This window comes from Salmo trutta, chromosome 38 (genome assembly GCF_901001165.1).
Source record: "Salmo trutta chromosome 38, fSalTru1.1, whole genome shotgun sequence".
Taxonomy (NCBI): domain Eukaryota; kingdom Metazoa; phylum Chordata; class Actinopteri; order Salmoniformes; family Salmonidae; genus Salmo; species Salmo trutta.
Genome location: NC_042994.1, coordinates 5,070,182 through 5,087,310, shown reverse-complemented (window position 1 = coordinate 5,087,310; position 17,129 = coordinate 5,070,182). Strand labels below are relative to the sequence as shown.

The window sequence follows — 17,129 nt, the reverse complement described above, 5'->3', positions numbered from 1 at the left end:
AGGAATTAACTGAATTCAAATGGATCCCTGCTGACTAACATACAATATACTTTTCAAAGGTCTCCAGCTGATACTGCTGTCTATAATAGACAGAGCGAGATATTGAATGCACTTCACTACCAAAGATATATACTGACTAATTTTTACCTTAGTTAAAGGGCCAGACAATGTAGCTAGGGCTGGATAATGTAGATAATGCTTCTAGAATCTACATAACCCAAAAACATTCTGGGCCTAGACGGTATAGCAACAATCCAAAGCCTATATGAGTTTAGTTTTTCATTTAGCTTCAGGCAACAAGTTTGGGCACCCTACATATCAAGTGTTCCAGAGTAGGTGTGTTGCTGATCTAGGATCAGTTTTACCCTTTAGATCATACTGAATAAGATTACATGGACAGGTGGGACCCTGGGCCAGTGTTCAAAAAGCATCTCGCAGTAGGAATGCTGATCTAGGATCAGGTCTCCACCTGTCAATATAATCTTATTCAATATGATCTAAAAGGCAAAACGGATCCTACATCAGCACTCTTACTTTGAGACAGACACTTGGGCTGCGTTTAGACAGGAAGCCCAATTCTGATCTTATTTCACTAATTGGTCTTTTGACCAATCAGATTAGCTCTGAAAAAGAGCTGATGTGAAAAAACAAGACCAATTAGTGGAAAATAAGATCAGAATTGGGCTTCCTGTCTAAACGCAGCCCAAGTGTCTGTCTCAAAGTAAGAGTGCTGATGTAGGATCCGTTTTGCCTTTTAGATCATATTGAATAAGATTATATGGACAGGTGGAGACCTGCTCCTAGATCAGCACTCCTACTGTGAGATTCTGTGTAAACAGTCTAAGTGCCATTCTCTTCTGTATGATTGGGATTTTGAAATTGTGCCCTTGCTGTGCTTGTGCAAATCATTGCTAAAAGGTAATATACTGTGCAGGACTCTTGGCTTAAATGCTGCTTCATGTGTTTTGAAAAGAAATACAAATTCAGTTACAGAGAAGGGAAAAAAAGAACAAAGACAAAAATAGGAATTACTTGAGGACATAGGCAGCTCTGTTCCGCTCTCTCAATGTGACCGGCAAACAACCAACCATGTTCATTTTGCAGTACTTTTTGGTGAAAGCCAAAAAATAAAAAATTACAAGTCACTTTTTTATTTTCAATTTGTAAATGTTTATAGGTTTATTAATTAAAAAGATATGTACATGCAGAATGTCAAACATTGCAGTTTTTCACCCATTTTGCAAACTTAGGAGTCTTAGGAGTCTTTACAATGGGTCGGCTTTGATTAATAATTGTGTCATTTACAACCAAGCAAACAAATAATTTTTCTAATTTCAAATCGCCAAGTAATACTCAGTAAAGGCATGTCTCTCGGTACTAAACAGTAGGATGTTAAGGTAAAATAAATTTGTCATGTCACTATTTTCCCAATTCTCTTACATACTCCTCAACTTGGACCATGGTGGCCACCGTAGTCAGGTAGTCACGTCTGCATATACTGTACTCATATCGGTATAGACAGAAAAGAGAGCCATATAGTTATTATTGGCTATAACTCTTAGCCATAGTTTTTCCTGGTCAGGTGACTGGTCACATTAACGTTGGGAAAAGCATTTCCCCCTATTTATATCAAACTGATTTGTCTTACATGATTAAAAATAGCAAAGTGGCTGAAGGTCTGACTGGGTGAAAGTTGAGGGAGAGGTGATGCTTGGTGCACGACTTAAGGCAGTCAAATGAATGTTGGTTTTTGCTCCAACCCCAGTTGTAACTAAACTGATTCAGTTTATCAACCAGCTAATTATTAGAATCTGGTGCGCTAGTTTAGGGTTAGAGCAAAAACCTACAGGACAGTAGCACTCCAGGAACAGGGTTGGAGACCACTGGTATATGGATTGTTTGGGGTGGCCTGTAGCTAGCATGGAATCCAAACTGAATTGTGTTGTTTCACTAGTGTTCCAGAATAATGAAACTGAACACAGAATTCAGTTTGGAGAGTGCTTATGTGAACTGTCAATCAATCATCAGATCAGGTTAAAATATGCATGCACAGAGCTAGAAAGGAAGAAAGAACAGAAAATGAAAGTTACCTACTACAGCCACGAAGGGTTTATAACAAAAAGGTTAACAGTTAAGGCTGCTTGATAAAGAATAGGTAGGTAAAGCATTGCTGGCTGCACAATGTTTCAAATACTGTGAAATGTACAAAAAATCTACAGGAAACATTTTTGCAGATACCAAATAGTAGCAACATTATCTGGTCTTCTATTTACAACGAATCGCCACCCCAATGTAGCTCCGATCCAGACAAAAAAAACATGTCAAATTATTTTTCAACATGCATTTTGCTACAAAAAAAAGAGAATAAAAAAAAAATGGCCACGATAACACACTTTATGACCCAAAATCAGACGATTGAAAAATAACCACCTGTCGTCTCCAAATCATTAGGATGCATCAGAACAATACCTCTTCGTCATCAACCTCAGATACAAGAATCCAAAATATGACCACTCCCAAACCTAGACTAAGTCACACATTTCTTTTCCAAAAAGCATGTTTTAACTTACATTCCTTGTTTTGATAAATGCTTTTCTGAACAATGACAATTATGTCTCAGGTTCTCTACACATACGTCAGTCATCCACCCCTCACCTTGCAAATGGCACATAGATACAAATATGAACAAAAACAGACTCAACATTATACAGGATAACAGCGTTTCTCTTGCTGCATACCCTAATGCACATCTCACTTAAGTACTTACACTGAAGGCATTTTCACATAATGATTCCATTTTGTTTATAGCTAAAACGTAAATACACAACCAATCCCCCAAAACAATTTACATATTTTTTATTTTTCATTTCTTCCGAAGCTTTTTTAAAATATAAAACCAGGAATGCAATGCCTCTGGTGGCATTCTTTGAGCGTGAACGAGAAGAAAGCCCTTTTTACATTTTTTTGTCTTTTCAAAAAAGTATTGTGTTGTAACTGCGTCGTTATAGGCTCAAATATGCACCTTGGTTTTTCCTCATTGTACGTCGGTCCAAACAATTTGATCTGTTTGAAAACCACCAGACCTCATGTGACCCCAAACTTAGAGGTCAAGGGCAGAGGTCAATCTTCCCAGGCAGGCTACTGTACGAGTCTTGTGTATCGATGTTGATTTTGTTTAGGATAGATCTCACTTTTCCCGCCCCATCAATCGTTTACAGCATATTTTTCAAGCAGCAATAGGTTCTGCTGGTAGGATTAGAAGCAGCAATACATTTTGTCTGGGTGTGTGCTCTGCCCAGGCCTCGTTTTTTTCTTAGCAGTCCACAACCCACATCGAAACTGTAATTCTAAACTGCTGCCAAAAAACTAGACCCACACTTGATTGAAAATAAATACTAAAAGATGATTGAGTACAAAGCTTGGACGCAACACATTCATTTCCAAAACCAAAAAAAGCTTTTGGTTTGATCTACCTTAGTTGGGATTTTAATGTACAGTCACGTGATATAATACTAACCCAATACAGTGTCAAAAAAATTATAGTAACAGAAAATGATTTAAATTTTACAATGTGGATCTCAACGAATTGCAATAATTTGACATAAAACATTTTGCTTGTAGTACATATGAGCAAGATATGGGGTACTTTAATACATCTTTAAACATATCAATAAGACCCTTATTGGACATACACAGTTCAAGCTAATATTTTCCATCAAGATTGATAGGACGAAAGCCAAAACGTCTGAATTCGACGCTCCACATACTTACTAGTTTAGATTAATCTTGAGCTTGTCATCTCATCCTTAATATTCATTTGACACCATTATAAAATGTACATGATACACTGTTCAAAGAGATAAAATACTTATTCACTGTGAAACAAAAATGCCCCAGTTCCACGTAACCATGGAGATAAGGATATTGTCATTGTTAAAAGAGGATGATGCCAATGTCATTTAGAAAGTGCATAAGAACAGCATCATTGCTGGGACAGTGTGGGACAAAAAAAAAAAGAAAAAAAAAAGGAAGCCAAGTAGCAAACTTTCAGATCTCGTGAAGAGGCGTATTAAAAAAGCAGTCAAAGAAACTGGATGTAAAATGACAATTATGGGTTTTGATTCATGTTTTTGGCATACCTTAATGACCGTAACCATGGCAACATTAGTCATAGACACCTTTCCTTCAACGTTCCTGATATGTTGTTGTTGGTCAATCGTTTCCACGTTGTATGACAGCCCCAACACTGAAGACATAGCGAAAAAGTAAACATTACAATGACTCAATTGCACTCAAGGCAACAATCAGTATTTATAGAATATATAAAAATCACTACAGATCACTTATCTAATCACCTGTCTTTTTACAGTTTAACTATTTATTTATCTTTCTCTCAAAGCAAAAACAAATCTAATATCTTAAACATGAGGGCAACATTACTGCCTATTTTGGAAAGGTTTGAGTCAAACTTGCTAAGTCCATTTTTTAAAGCATTAAAGATTTCGCATTTATTTTATATATTACTAGCTTACTGTTTAAAGATTACTGCTTTTTTTAAAACCTCCGAAAGCCATTGATTCAAATGTATACTTTATCGCTTTATTTTATAGAATCATTGTCATCCAACAATGATAGAACTAACATAAAAAAACTAAAAAAATTTACAAACCATAATTCTAGAAAGAAAATTTGTTTACTAAATGATACCTTTGTATAATGGACAATTGTGTTTAGAGCGTCAGAAAAACCAGTGGACCTTCCTGGACATAGGCACTGTTTTTTTACGTATTAATGTGAAATTAAAATCATCAACATTAGACCTTTGTTCTTTAACCTCAAACCTCATGATAACAAATCTTTAGTCGAGTGGTAAAAAATATATACACATATCAAAAAGAAAAAGACATGACAAAATGAACATCGATAATGGCAGCAGCAGTAAAAATTTAAGTTTCAAATATTATTCTTGCATACAATAGTTGTATCCTAAGCTCTCCTAATATACATACCTAATTACTGTAAATATGTTGGCATTGGGAATCTGGTTTCTATGTTAAAAGAATCATAGCCACTTTAGCTCACTGGTACTCAATATACATGATCCGTTTTGGCAAAAGGTGGTAGAGATATTAAAGGGCAATTCCACCACTTTTTTATCTCCTATTCATTACCTCCAGCACTATACCAGTGTCTTCATATGTATGAAAACAGATTATGTATCATATGGTGCTGGAGTTAATGAATATAATGTAAAAAATTAAAATAATAAGTTGTGTAATGACCCTTTAAGTTTTGTCTTACATGATTCGGGAATAAAATATTGGAGAAGTTGGCCTTCTAAATGGCTATGATTCCTCAACAGAAACGCTGGAGCACAGTCTCAATATAAATGTACTTGTTAAGTTTTTTTCCGCATATAGATAGATAATGTATGAACCGAAAATGTTTTCCTCTCTTTTTGTACATTTAGTTTGTTTTTGTTATGATGTATTTGAATTTTTTTTTACAGTGTATGACACACGTAGTTGGATAGGTAAGGGATTGGGTGGGGTGTCTGAATGGGTGGGCGTCGGCCTTCAGAATATGGGCATGGTCTATCCAATTATGGACGTGGTCCGTTATCAGATCATGGGCATTGCGTGGGCCTGGTATATCAGCCATCAAATCAGCTCTCAGACTATGGCCTCCCTCTGGGCCCAGAGGCCAAGATTGTGGTCTATCAGACCATGGCACGGTAGGGCCCCTGCATCTTGAGGAACTGGATAATGAAGGAGGGGCCCCCGGCGACGATCTGCGGGGGCAGATGGCTGAGAGGACAGTTCTCGATGCTCATGATGGACAGCTTGCTGCACAGGGCCAACTCAAACGGGAGGCTGTGCAGGTTGGGGTTGTCATTGAGGTACAGCTCCTCCAAGTTCTCCAGTGTACCTAGGATGGAAAGAAAGGAGGGAGGGAGGGAAGGATGGAGAGAGATAGGAGGGGTGGAGGATACAGGAGTGTTATATTCTATCTGGAGGCACAGACAGATCATCAGCTGGTACATACAGTAATTATTGATGGGCTGTAGATTGCTGGGGCTAAAATATGCTAATTAAATTGTTTAGCTGAAGTTACGTTTTATATGTAATATATGCCATCTAGCAGACGCTTTTATCCAAAGCGACTTAGTCATGTGTGCATACATTTTAAGTATGGGTGGTCACGAGAATCTAAGCCGCTACCCTGGCGTTACAAGCGCCATGGTCTACCAACTGACCTACAAAGACCACATGTAGTTCTCTCTCTATTCTGTCAAGTGTAAGTATCCAAATGAAAGCTTGCGACCTCCTCCAATAAGCTCCTTGTTTCTCAATGACATTTGGAGTTCAGGTGAGGATGGAAGGAATCAAGGAAGTACTTTTGAGATTCACTCCTAGTCTGAGTTGTATGTAGCCTGGGTACCAGTCTTTCTGTATATTTGGCAAATGACAGAGTACAAGGAGTGGTCTCAGCAGAAACAGACCGGTACCCAGTGGTATGAGGTAAAATGTATTTACCGATCTCCTCCGGCAGGTGCTGCAGCAGGTTCTCTCCCAGACCCAGGTGGGTCAGGTTGGTGAGGTGACCGATCCCACGGGGCAACGTGGTCAGCTGATTATTGGTCAACACTAGTTTCTGATAGGATACAAGCAAAAATGGAATATCAAATGATGCAAACAGCTTAGCTGTCGAAACGTTGGTGAATAAATTATTCTATCTGAGCTCCATCGTTCAAACCCGGGAGATATAAAATGGTTTATCTAAAAAAGTCCAATGCAGCAGATCAATATCAAATTGTTTGTTTTCAATAAAAAAATTAAAAAAATTATTATTCAAGAGCAATTTCTCCAGCAAGAATTTTCCTAGGAGTGTCGGAGTGGTCTGAGTGGGGAGGGGACAAGTGAAAACTAGCTCTTATTGGTTTGGGACTCTTTCTTATTGGTCTATTAACTAATTTACCACTGGGTGATGTCAGGCCGAAACTCCAATCCACCAAAACAGGCTTACATTTTAGAGACAGTCTTTTCAAACAGCTCTTACACTAAAAGAGCATTATCATAATTTTTACAATTTCACAGAATTATTCCAACCTTACAGTGTGGAAATACAAAAAGTATGTGGACACCTGCACATCAAAAATCTCATTCCAAAATCATGGGCCTTAATATGGAATTGGTATCCCCTTTGCTGCTAGAACAGCCTCCACTCTTCTGGAAGGCTTTCCACTAGATGTTGGAACAGGGGGGACTGGCTTCCATTCAGCCACAAGAGCATTAGTGAGGTCAGGCACTGATGTTGGGGGATTAAGCCTGGCTCACAGTCGGTGTTACAATTCATCCCAAAGGTGTTCGATGGGGACTGCCAGATGGTGAAGCATGATTCATCGCTCCAGAAAATGCGTTTCCACTGCTCTAGAGTCCAATGGCGGCGAGCTTTACACCACTCCAGCCGACGCTTGGCATTGTGATCTTAGGCTTGTGTGCGGCTGCTTGGCCATGGAAACCCATTTCATGAAACTCCTGACCGACAGTTCTTGTGCTGACGTTGCTTCCAGAGGCAGTTTGGAACTCATTAGTGAGTGTTGCAACCGAGGACAGATGATTTTTACGCTTCAGTACTCGGCGGTCCCATTCTGTGAGCTTGTGTGATCTACCACTTCACGACTGAGCCGTTGTTGCTCCTAGACATTTCCGCTTCACAATAACAGCACTTACAGTTGACCGTAGCAGCTCTAGAAGGGCAGAAATTTTACAAACTGACTTGTTGGAAAAGTGGCATCCTATAACAGTGCCACGTTGAAAGTCACGGAGCTCTACACTAAGGCCATTCTACTGCCAATGTTGGGCTATGGAGATTGCATGGCTGTGTGCTCAATTTTATACACCAGTCAACAGGTGTGGCTGAAATAGCCAAATCCACTCATTTGAAGGGGTCCATGTACTTTTGTATATACAGTGCCTTTGGAAAGTATTTAGATCCCTTGACTTGTTTCACATTTTGTTAGATTACAGCCTTATTAAATTGTTTTTTTTCCCCTCAATCTACACACATCTACATAATGACAAAGCAAAAACTGTTTTTTAGAAAATAACACATTTACATAAGTATTCAGACCCTTTACTCAGTACTTTGTTGAAGCACCTTTGGCACTAATTATAGCTTTGAGTCTTCTTGGGTATGATGCTACAAGCTTGGGAGTTTCATTATTCTCTGCAGATCCTCTCAAGCTCTGTCAGGTTGAATGGGGAGCGTTGCTGCACAGCTATTTTCAGGTCTCTCCAGATGTTCGATCGGGTTCAAGTCCGGGCTCTGGCTGGGCTACTCAAGAACATTCAAGAGACTTGTCCCAATGCCACTCCTGTGTCGTCTTGGCTGTGTGCTTAGAGTCGTTGTCTTGTTGGAAGGTGAACCATCGCCCCAGTCGGAGGTCCTGAGCACTCTGGAGCAGGTTTTCATTAAGGATTTCTCTGTACTTTGCTCTGTTAATCTTTGCCTCGATCCCAACTAGTCTCCCAGCCCCTGCCGCTGAAAAACATCCCCACAGCATGATGCTGCTACCACTATGCTTCACCGTAGGGATGGTGCCAGGTTTCTTCCAGATGTGACACTTGGCATTCAAGCCAAAGAGTTCAATCTTGGTTTCATCAGACCAGAGAATCTTGTTTCTCATGGTCTGAGAGTCTTTAGATGCCTTTTGCAAACTCTAAGAGGGCTGTCAAACTCTAAGAGTGGCTTCCGTCTGTCTACTCTACCATAAAGGTGTGATTGTTGGAGTGCTGCAGAGATGGTTGTCCTTCTGGGATTTCTCCCAGCTCCACAGAGGAACTCTAGAGTTCTGTCAGAGTGACCATCGGGTTCTTGGTCACCTCCCTGACCAAGGCCCTTCTCCCCTGAAGGGACTGTTCTTTGGGGCCTTCAATGCGGCAGATTTATTTTGGTACCCTTCCCCAGATCTGTGCCTCGACACAATCCTGTCTCTGAGCTCTTCGGACAATTCCTTCTACCTCACGGTGTGGTTTTTGCTCTGACATGCACTGTCAACTGCTCTAGGAAGAGCCTTATGTGTGCCTTTCCAAATCATGTCCAATCAATTGAATTGACCACAGTTGGACAATCAAGTTGTAATTTATTTTGACTTTACCTTTATTTAACTAGGCAAGTCAGTTAAGAACAAATTCTTGTTTACAATAACGGCTTACCACGTCCACACCCTAACGACGCTGAGCCAAATTGTGCGCCACCCTATGGGACTTCCAATCACGGCCGGTTGTGATACAGCCTGGAATCGAACCAGGGTTTGTCGTGACGCCTCTAGCACTGAGATGCAGTGCCTTAGACCACTGCACCACTCGGGAGTAGTAATATCAAGGACGATCAATGGAAACCGGATGCACATGAGCTCAATTTTGAGTCTCATAGCAAAGGGTCTGAATACTTACGTAAAAAAAACTTTTTCGCTTTGTCATTGTGGGGTATTGTGTCTAGATTGATGAGGGGGAAAAACTATTTTCTCAATTTTAGAATAAGGCTGTAACGTAACAAAATGTGGAACAAGTCAAGGGGTCTGAAAACCTTCCAAAGGCACTATAAAGTATATATATATATACAAATCCCTTTTTTTATGTATTGGGCCTTTAAAAGTAGAAGAAAGATTATAAGTGTCAATCACAGCACTACAGTATCACTACAGTATCACTACATCTGTTAGTGGTCTTTGAATGGTTTATAACTCAACACATTTTAGTTAAAGGTAGGCCTAAATGCTTACGTGACAGTGCAGGGAAATAGCGTAATAGTATCAAACCTGTAAATCTTTCAGGTAAGCGATTTCATTCGGGAGCGATTCCAACTTGTTCTCCTCCAAGTCGAGCTCCCGTAGTTTCCTCAGGTTGCCAATACCATGCGGCAACTTCTTGAGAAGATTGTTGGACAATATCAAGACCTGTGTACAAAACAACAGATGTTTCAGAACACTGAAGCGAACTATCACAACCTGTAGCTTGTGTTACAGACCTAAAAAGAACTAAATAGTTGATCACCTACTGTACGCTGAAATGGGAGAGTGATAATCATTTAGATTTTCTGGTCAGTTTAAATAATGTATGAATTGATGACGGCATCAGAAAAGTACTAAGTCCATATTTCTCAGGAAAGATCCCATCTGGGAATTCTATCTAGGCCTCACCTCAAGCGAAACGAGACCGCAGATGTCCTCTGGGATCTTTGTCAGCTGATTGGTGGCCAGGTTGAGCTCCACCATACTGGTCCACGTGCCAAAGTCCAGAGGCAGAGACGTCAACTGGTTGTCCTGAAAAAATAAACAATGACAACAATTCCAGAACCAGAGCAGAAAGAAGACATTGTTCAATAAGGTGTTGCTCATCATGTCAGCTCTTTACCTAAGCAAGCACCATCACCAACCATTGTCAGCCTTAAAGGGATAGTTCGGGATTTTGGCAATGAGGCCCTTTATCTACTTCCCCAGAGTCAGATGAAAATCGGGGATACCATTTTTATGTCTCTGCGTGCAGTTTGAAGGAAGTTGCTATCTAGTGTCGGCGCAATGACTGTTCCTGTAGACTTCCAGTCATTGCGCTAAGGCTAGTTAGCATTGGCTCACGAAACTACCATTAACTTCTTTCATACTGGATGCAGATTCATAAAAATGGTATCCACGACTCTGGGAAAGTACATAAAAGGCTTCATTGCCAAAATACCCTTTAACGTCAGAAGAAAGAGACGTTGTCCTGCCTACATAATGTCTGGGACTATGGTCTTGGTCCTCTTACTAGAAGTCATCAAAAAAAGAGGGAAGGAGATGACAACACGTAACAATGGACAGCATCCTTACCTTCATGTTGAGTTTGCTGAGGACTTTGGCCCTGGAGAAGATTCCAAAGGGGATCTTGTTGATGCGGTTGTGCTCCATGTTGAGAGAGTAGATGGTGGAGAACTGGGAGGGTCCTCCCACCGGGTAGGACTGGAAACAGTTCCTCGCTAGGGTTAGACTGGTCAGATTCACCAGACTAGACAGGAGACCCTGGGATAGAGAGAAGGAGGTAGATAGATCTGCTATATCCCTAACAATACCATTAAATGCAGTAATCAATAAAAGCACCACTCACTTCTGGTAACACGGAGATGTTGTTGTTTTCTAGGTTGAGCTCTTCCAGTTCTCTGCACTTGGCTAGCGACCTGGGGATGGCTGACAACCGGTTGTACCGCAGACCCAAGCGGTTTATGCTTGACAAGTTACCTGCAACGAGAGAAGGTTAAATACAAAAATGACAATCAACAAAGTCAGATATTAGATATCATGTTAAGCGTTTCAAATGTATGTATGTATGTATGTATGTATGTATGTATGTATGTATGTATGTATGTATGTATGTATGCATGTATGTATGTATTGGCTGGTGCAATCAAATTTCCCCCCTGGGGGATCAATAAAGTACCATCTTATCTTAAATACCAGCACTTGCAGTTCCTAAAACTGTAGATTATACAATTAATGAGAATTCTCAAATGTTTTATCCTAGTCATCACAATGTACAGTTAGGAATGTGCACTTTGCAGCTGTGTCAGTACTGGTATCCTGTAGGCTGAGCATAGGCAGATTATTGCCCAAATTGCATTGAGGAGAGAATATTTCTGACTGCTGGGGTCCCGGTCAGTCTCACCTATAGTTTCTGGTAGGTCCAGTAGCTCGTTGTGCTGTAGGTCCAGGTTGGTGATCTGGGTGCAGTTGCCGATCTCCTTGGGTAGGTGTTCCAGCTGGTTATGGGCTACGTCCAGGGTGATGAGGTTACAGAGCTCCCCTGCAGAGAGGCAGGGCCAATACAACAGTCAACACACAAACGTGACTAATCTGGACAAGAACCGCAATCAGAGTTATTAAAAGACTGGTTTAGCTTATGGCTTTAGCTTATTCACAACACTGCAGCAATGTCTTCTGTAATGCCGGGTTTACACTAGACGACTTTCAAAACCCTAACATCGCTGAGCTGCTCACATTTAACGACCGTCTTTCCTGTAGCTTGTTGTCTGGCTAACGTAGTGGTGCGCACACTAAACCATGTGGCACAGACGGGTGTCACACACTACAAGACTCTTCAGTTGGTTGTGAGGATTCTCCATACCACGCTGTCTCGCGAAAACAATGATTAGATCGTTAACGTAGCCACAACAAGCTGTGGCTCAGACAAGCCTCAAACGTTTTGAATAACATTGGTAGTGAACTTCAGAGCTGTAACGATTTGATACTTTGGCTTTGGTTAAAGGCAAGTACAAACACATACTAGTAGTAGTTATCACTCCTGCTGGAGAGTCTACACATTCTGGGTGATGTGATGCAACATCATCTCACTGGCTTCTTCTCTGGCGAGCTCTCATTGGCTATTGCTGATCACTGTTCTCATAACTTGTCATTGCACCTCTCACACTACAAGAGCATTGGAGATTTTGAAAATATTGGGACGTCTGAAAGACGGGATCGGAAGCCCTCGGATTGCGTCACTGAACCGAGCGTCGGTGACGGCCATGCGCCCCAAGTAGGCAACGACATGGGGATTTTGTCTCCGATCTCAAAAACTTGTCTGGGACAGCTAAAATCAGGGCCAAAAGAGTGCGTATGCCCTTGGCTTATGGTAGGCAAAAATGATGATGCATCGTCATTGTCATCAAGAACCCAATCTGCCAGCCTCCACTCCCTCCCTCCTCAACACTCATCTGTTTGATCTTGTTCTTGTGGATGACTCTCCCTCCCACTCACTTCTTCCCCTACATCCCTCCCTCCTCCACATCCCTTCCTTCTCCACTCACCTCTCTCTATTTCCCTCCTCCCCCATCTCCCTCCCTCATTCACCTATCTCAGCAGGCAGCTGTTTGATCTTGTTCTCACGGATGCTGAGCATGGTCAACTTCGCCAGGTTCCGGATGTCCCTCTCCACCGCCGTGATCCGGTTGAACCTCAGGTACAGTGTGGTCAGCGACGTCACCCGGTAAACCACGGCCGGTATCTCCCTCAGTTTGTTATGCCTCAGGTCCAGCATCCTCAACTTCTTCAGGGAGTCCAAGGACTCTGGTAGGCTGGTTAGAGAGTTCTCACTCAGGGCTAAGGTGACCAGGCCAGACAGGCAGCCCACTTCTGAGGGGAGGCTCTGGAGCTTGTTGCTGTACAGGTAGAGCTCTGCCAGCTGGGTGAGTTCCTTGATGGAGGTGGGTAACATGTGGATGGAACGCTTGGACAGGTCCAGACGCATGGAGTTCTCCTCACGGCACTTGTTGAGCTCTTTGATCACCTGGGAATGGGAAAGTTGTGTGTCCATGTTATTGAAGACATGTTATGTGTTTACAAAACTCAGTCTTGAGGACCCACGGTTAGTTTGCCTTAGCACTACACAGCTAATTTAAATAATCGACTCATCAACAAGCTTTGATTATTTGAATGAATGGTGCAGTGCTAGAATAAAAAAAACATGTGCCCCCCCCCCTTGGGGTCCCCAGGACTGAGTTTGAGAAACGCTGTGTTGTGTGATATTATTATTCTATAACACGTTTTTTTCTGGATCAAAATTGGGCTTAGGTGGTGGGCGTGGCAGGGGCGTGGCCATGGTGTGGACGCCAATGGTGTAGACGCCAACCCAATTGTTTGGAAATTTCTACACATTTTGCCATGTAGCGGAGACAAAAATGTGCAATTTTAAAGCTAATTTCCTGCAATTCTACACATTTTGCCATGGCTTATGCTATCGGAGTGACTCAAACATACATTTCAAACAGAATATTTGTTCCCATTGAAAAGTATATTGGTCCATTATCTTTTAAACATACTTTACATCTGTATCCGAAAGTTACACAACGCCATACATGTGGTCTGCGGTTTTGAGGCCTGTTGGACGTACTGCCAAATTCTCTAAAATGACGTTGGAGGCGGCTTATGCTAGAGAAATGAACATGAAAATTCTCTGGCAACAGCTCTGGTGGACATTCCTGCAGTCAGCATGCCAACTGCAAGCTCCCTCAACTTGACACAACCATGAATGCCATGGTTGTCTCAAGTTGAGGGAGCTTGCAGTGTGACAAAACTGCACATTTTAGAGTGGCCTTTTACTGTGCCCAGCACAAGGTGCACCTGTGTAATGATCATGCTGTTGAGTCAACTTCTTGATATGCCCCACTTGTCAGGTGGATGGATTATCTTGGCAAAGGAGAAATGCTCACTAACAGGGATGTAAACAAATTTGTGCACAACATTTGAGAGAAATAATCTTTTGGTGCTGTGGAACATTTCTGGGATCTTTAATTTTTTTTCCCAGCTGATGAAACATGGGACCAACACTACATGTGTGTGTGTGTGTATATATATATATACACACACACACACACGTAGTGTTGGTCCCATGTTTCATCAGCTGGGAAAAAAAATTAAAGATCCCAGAAATGTTCCACAGTACCAAAAGATTATTTCTCTCAAATAAATAAATAAAAAAATAAAAAAATAAATATATAAATAATTCTGGCAGCTTCATTAAATATTACCCGCAAAACACCAGTCTCAACGTCAAGAGTGAAGAGGCGACTCCGGGATGCTGGCCTTCTAGGCAGAGTTCCTCTGTCCAGTGTCTGTGTTCTTTTGCCCATCTTAATCTTTTCATTTTATTGGCCAGTCTGAGATATGGGTTTTTCTTTGCAACTCTGCCTAGAATACCAGCATCCCGGAGTCGCCTCTTCACTCTTGACGTTGAGACTGGTGTTTTGCAGGTACCATTTAATGAAGCTTCCATTTGAGGACTTGTGAGGAGTCTGTTTCTCAAATTAGACTCTAATGTACTTGTCCTCTTGCTCAGTTGTGCACCGGGGCCTCCCACTCCTCTTTCTATTCTGGTTAGAGCCGGTTTTTGTTGTTCTGTGAAGTGAGTAGTACACAGCGTTGCATAAGATCTTCAGTTTCTTGGCAATTTCTCACATGGAATAGCCTTCATTTCTCAGAACAAGAATAGACTGAGGAGTTTCATAAGAAAGTTCTTTGTTTCTGGCCATTTTGAACCTGTAATCAAACCCACAAATGCTGATGCTCCAGATACTCAACTAGTCTAAAGAAGGCCAATTTAATTGCTTCTTTAAAATCAGCACAACAGTTTTCACCTGTGCTAACACAATTGCAAAAGGGTTTTCTCATGATCTATTAGCCTTTTAAAATGACAAACTTGGATTAGCTAACACTACGTGCCATTGGAACACAGGAGTGATGGTTGCTGATAATGGGCCTCTATAACCCTACGTAGATATTCAATTTTTTTTAAATTTTTTTTTTTTTAATCAGTTTCCAGCTACAATAATCTTTTACAACATTAACAATGTCTACACTGTATTTGATCAATTTGATGCCATTTTAAAATTGACAATTTTTTTTGCTTTTCTTTCAAAAACAAGGACATTTCTAAGTGACCCCAAACTTTTGAACAGGTATGTATGCATCTCTGCAACTTCAAAATTAATTTACATGTAAATGGACAATAAAGTATATCGTATCATACATTAATTTTCTTATGAGTAGCCCCTGCAGGAAACAAACCCCTTGACCATAGCGTTGCAAGCGCTATGCTCTACCAACTACCACATAAGAACACAAATAATGTGTCTTATTAATATTAGTCTCGATAAAAAATATATATTTTCAGCCACAAATGTGTACGTTATGATACGTTAGGCTGTGTGTTTTGTAATAAAGCATCATCTTACCTCGGCGTTACTGGACTTCTTTCGCGTCCCCGGCGCCGGGTTGGGCCTCTTTATCGTGTTGTCCACGGAGAAGGCGACGGCGGGCGACGCGGAACCTGCATCCTTCTTTCCTTCTTTGGCCTCTTTCCCTTTGGCCTTGGGATCCTTGCCGCAGTCTTTGCCGCCTAAGCCAGCCAGGGCCGCCTTGGCCTCTTTTTCCCTTTCTTTCCCTCCTGTCGGACCTCCTTTCAGGTCCTTCTCTTTCCAGTCTTTGTCTTTGTTACCTAAAGTACTACTCATGGCGTCGACGTGATTGTCGGTCCCCCTGCGAAGTCTCTCATGGGACCGCAACACCCCAACTTTCACTCTCCTTGGTTTGTTTGGAGTTTTCCCTCAAAAAAGCAGTCAACCGACAAGTAGGCGTGGAGAGGGATAAGATTAGGAGACGACCTTTATAAACACACCAGCTGATACATACCTGTGTAGGCCTATACATTTACCTCACAAATAAATCCCTGTGATCCAAGCGGTTTCGTTTCTCAGAACGCCATAGGGGAGTAAATCCTTTGAAGCTGTGACTTGACAGGAGTGGTGGTGGCAGCCATGGGCCACCTAGTTGTTTGAACTGTAGACGATTATCCCTCAGTTCGGTTTGAAGCCAGTTCAGACTAGAAAGGTCATCGAGGTTCTCATCCTTTGGGCTTTTTGAATGCTGTTGAATAAAAGACAATGAGTCAAAAGGCTGTTCAACGTGATCATATTTGAAATTACGAGTCAAAATCACATTTGATATCTTAGTGAATAGCGGTAAAAATATATCTATAAAAAAGGAGGCAGATGGATGATATTTTAGGCCGATATTCAATATCATTAAAGGGGCAATCAACAGTTTCTACATTCATTTTTGGACTAATGATATGTACCCATTGATTCTTGATGAATATAAACGTATAAATGCCTCATAAGCTTAATTCAACTGTCACACCCCAACAGAAACCAAAATAAGCTTATTTCACTCCAATGTTTGTAAACAAAGTAAATGTAAACAAACACTATATTGCCTCAAAACATGGTTAAAACTAATGTTGATATCATGGATGACCAATCCTTGCATCCAAAGCTCGGTCTATGAATTTGAGAGTGATTCAATGTCTCCAGCCCCATGCTTCAGCTTTTTACCGAACCAGGGGTGGGGAGTACGCATTACTATTGTTTCTACTACTGATTGCCGCTTTAAAATATGAACATTTTGATAACATAATTTCCCCAGAGAGCCATGTACGCATTAATGTATCAATTTTAAAATCAAACAATACATTTTACCAATCTAACTTCAAAATATAATGGTAATAATTGTATTTGAATGGTAAATATCTTGATAAAATGTA

The 17,129-nt window shown here is 41.1% G+C and overlaps 1 protein-coding gene across 1 annotated transcript in view; it reads right to left on the bottom strand.

The window, feature by feature from the left end:
- Positions 1-1,153: 1,153 nt before the first annotated feature.
- The window catches only part of LOC115178259 (leucine-rich repeat protein SHOC-2), a 31,324-nt gene continuing 15,348 nt past the window's right edge, over positions 1,154-17,129 (bottom strand). The window contains exons 2-10 of the mRNA XM_029739348.1: positions 15,763-16,453; positions 12,884-13,319; positions 11,700-11,837; positions 11,145-11,275; positions 10,871-11,059; positions 10,205-10,327; positions 9,824-9,961; positions 6,537-6,654; positions 1,154-5,928 (exon numbers count right to left, since the gene is read on the bottom strand). Coding sequence (XP_029595208.1) covers positions 5,720-5,928; positions 6,537-6,654; positions 9,824-9,961; positions 10,205-10,327; positions 10,871-11,059; positions 11,145-11,275; positions 11,700-11,837; positions 12,884-13,319; positions 15,763-16,041 — 1,761 coding nt within the window. The 5' untranslated portion in view covers positions 16,042-16,453 and the 3' untranslated portion in view covers positions 1,154-5,719. The remainder of the gene's footprint in view (positions 5,929-6,536; positions 6,655-9,823; positions 9,962-10,204; positions 10,328-10,870; positions 11,060-11,144; positions 11,276-11,699; positions 11,838-12,883; positions 13,320-15,762; positions 16,454-17,129) is intronic.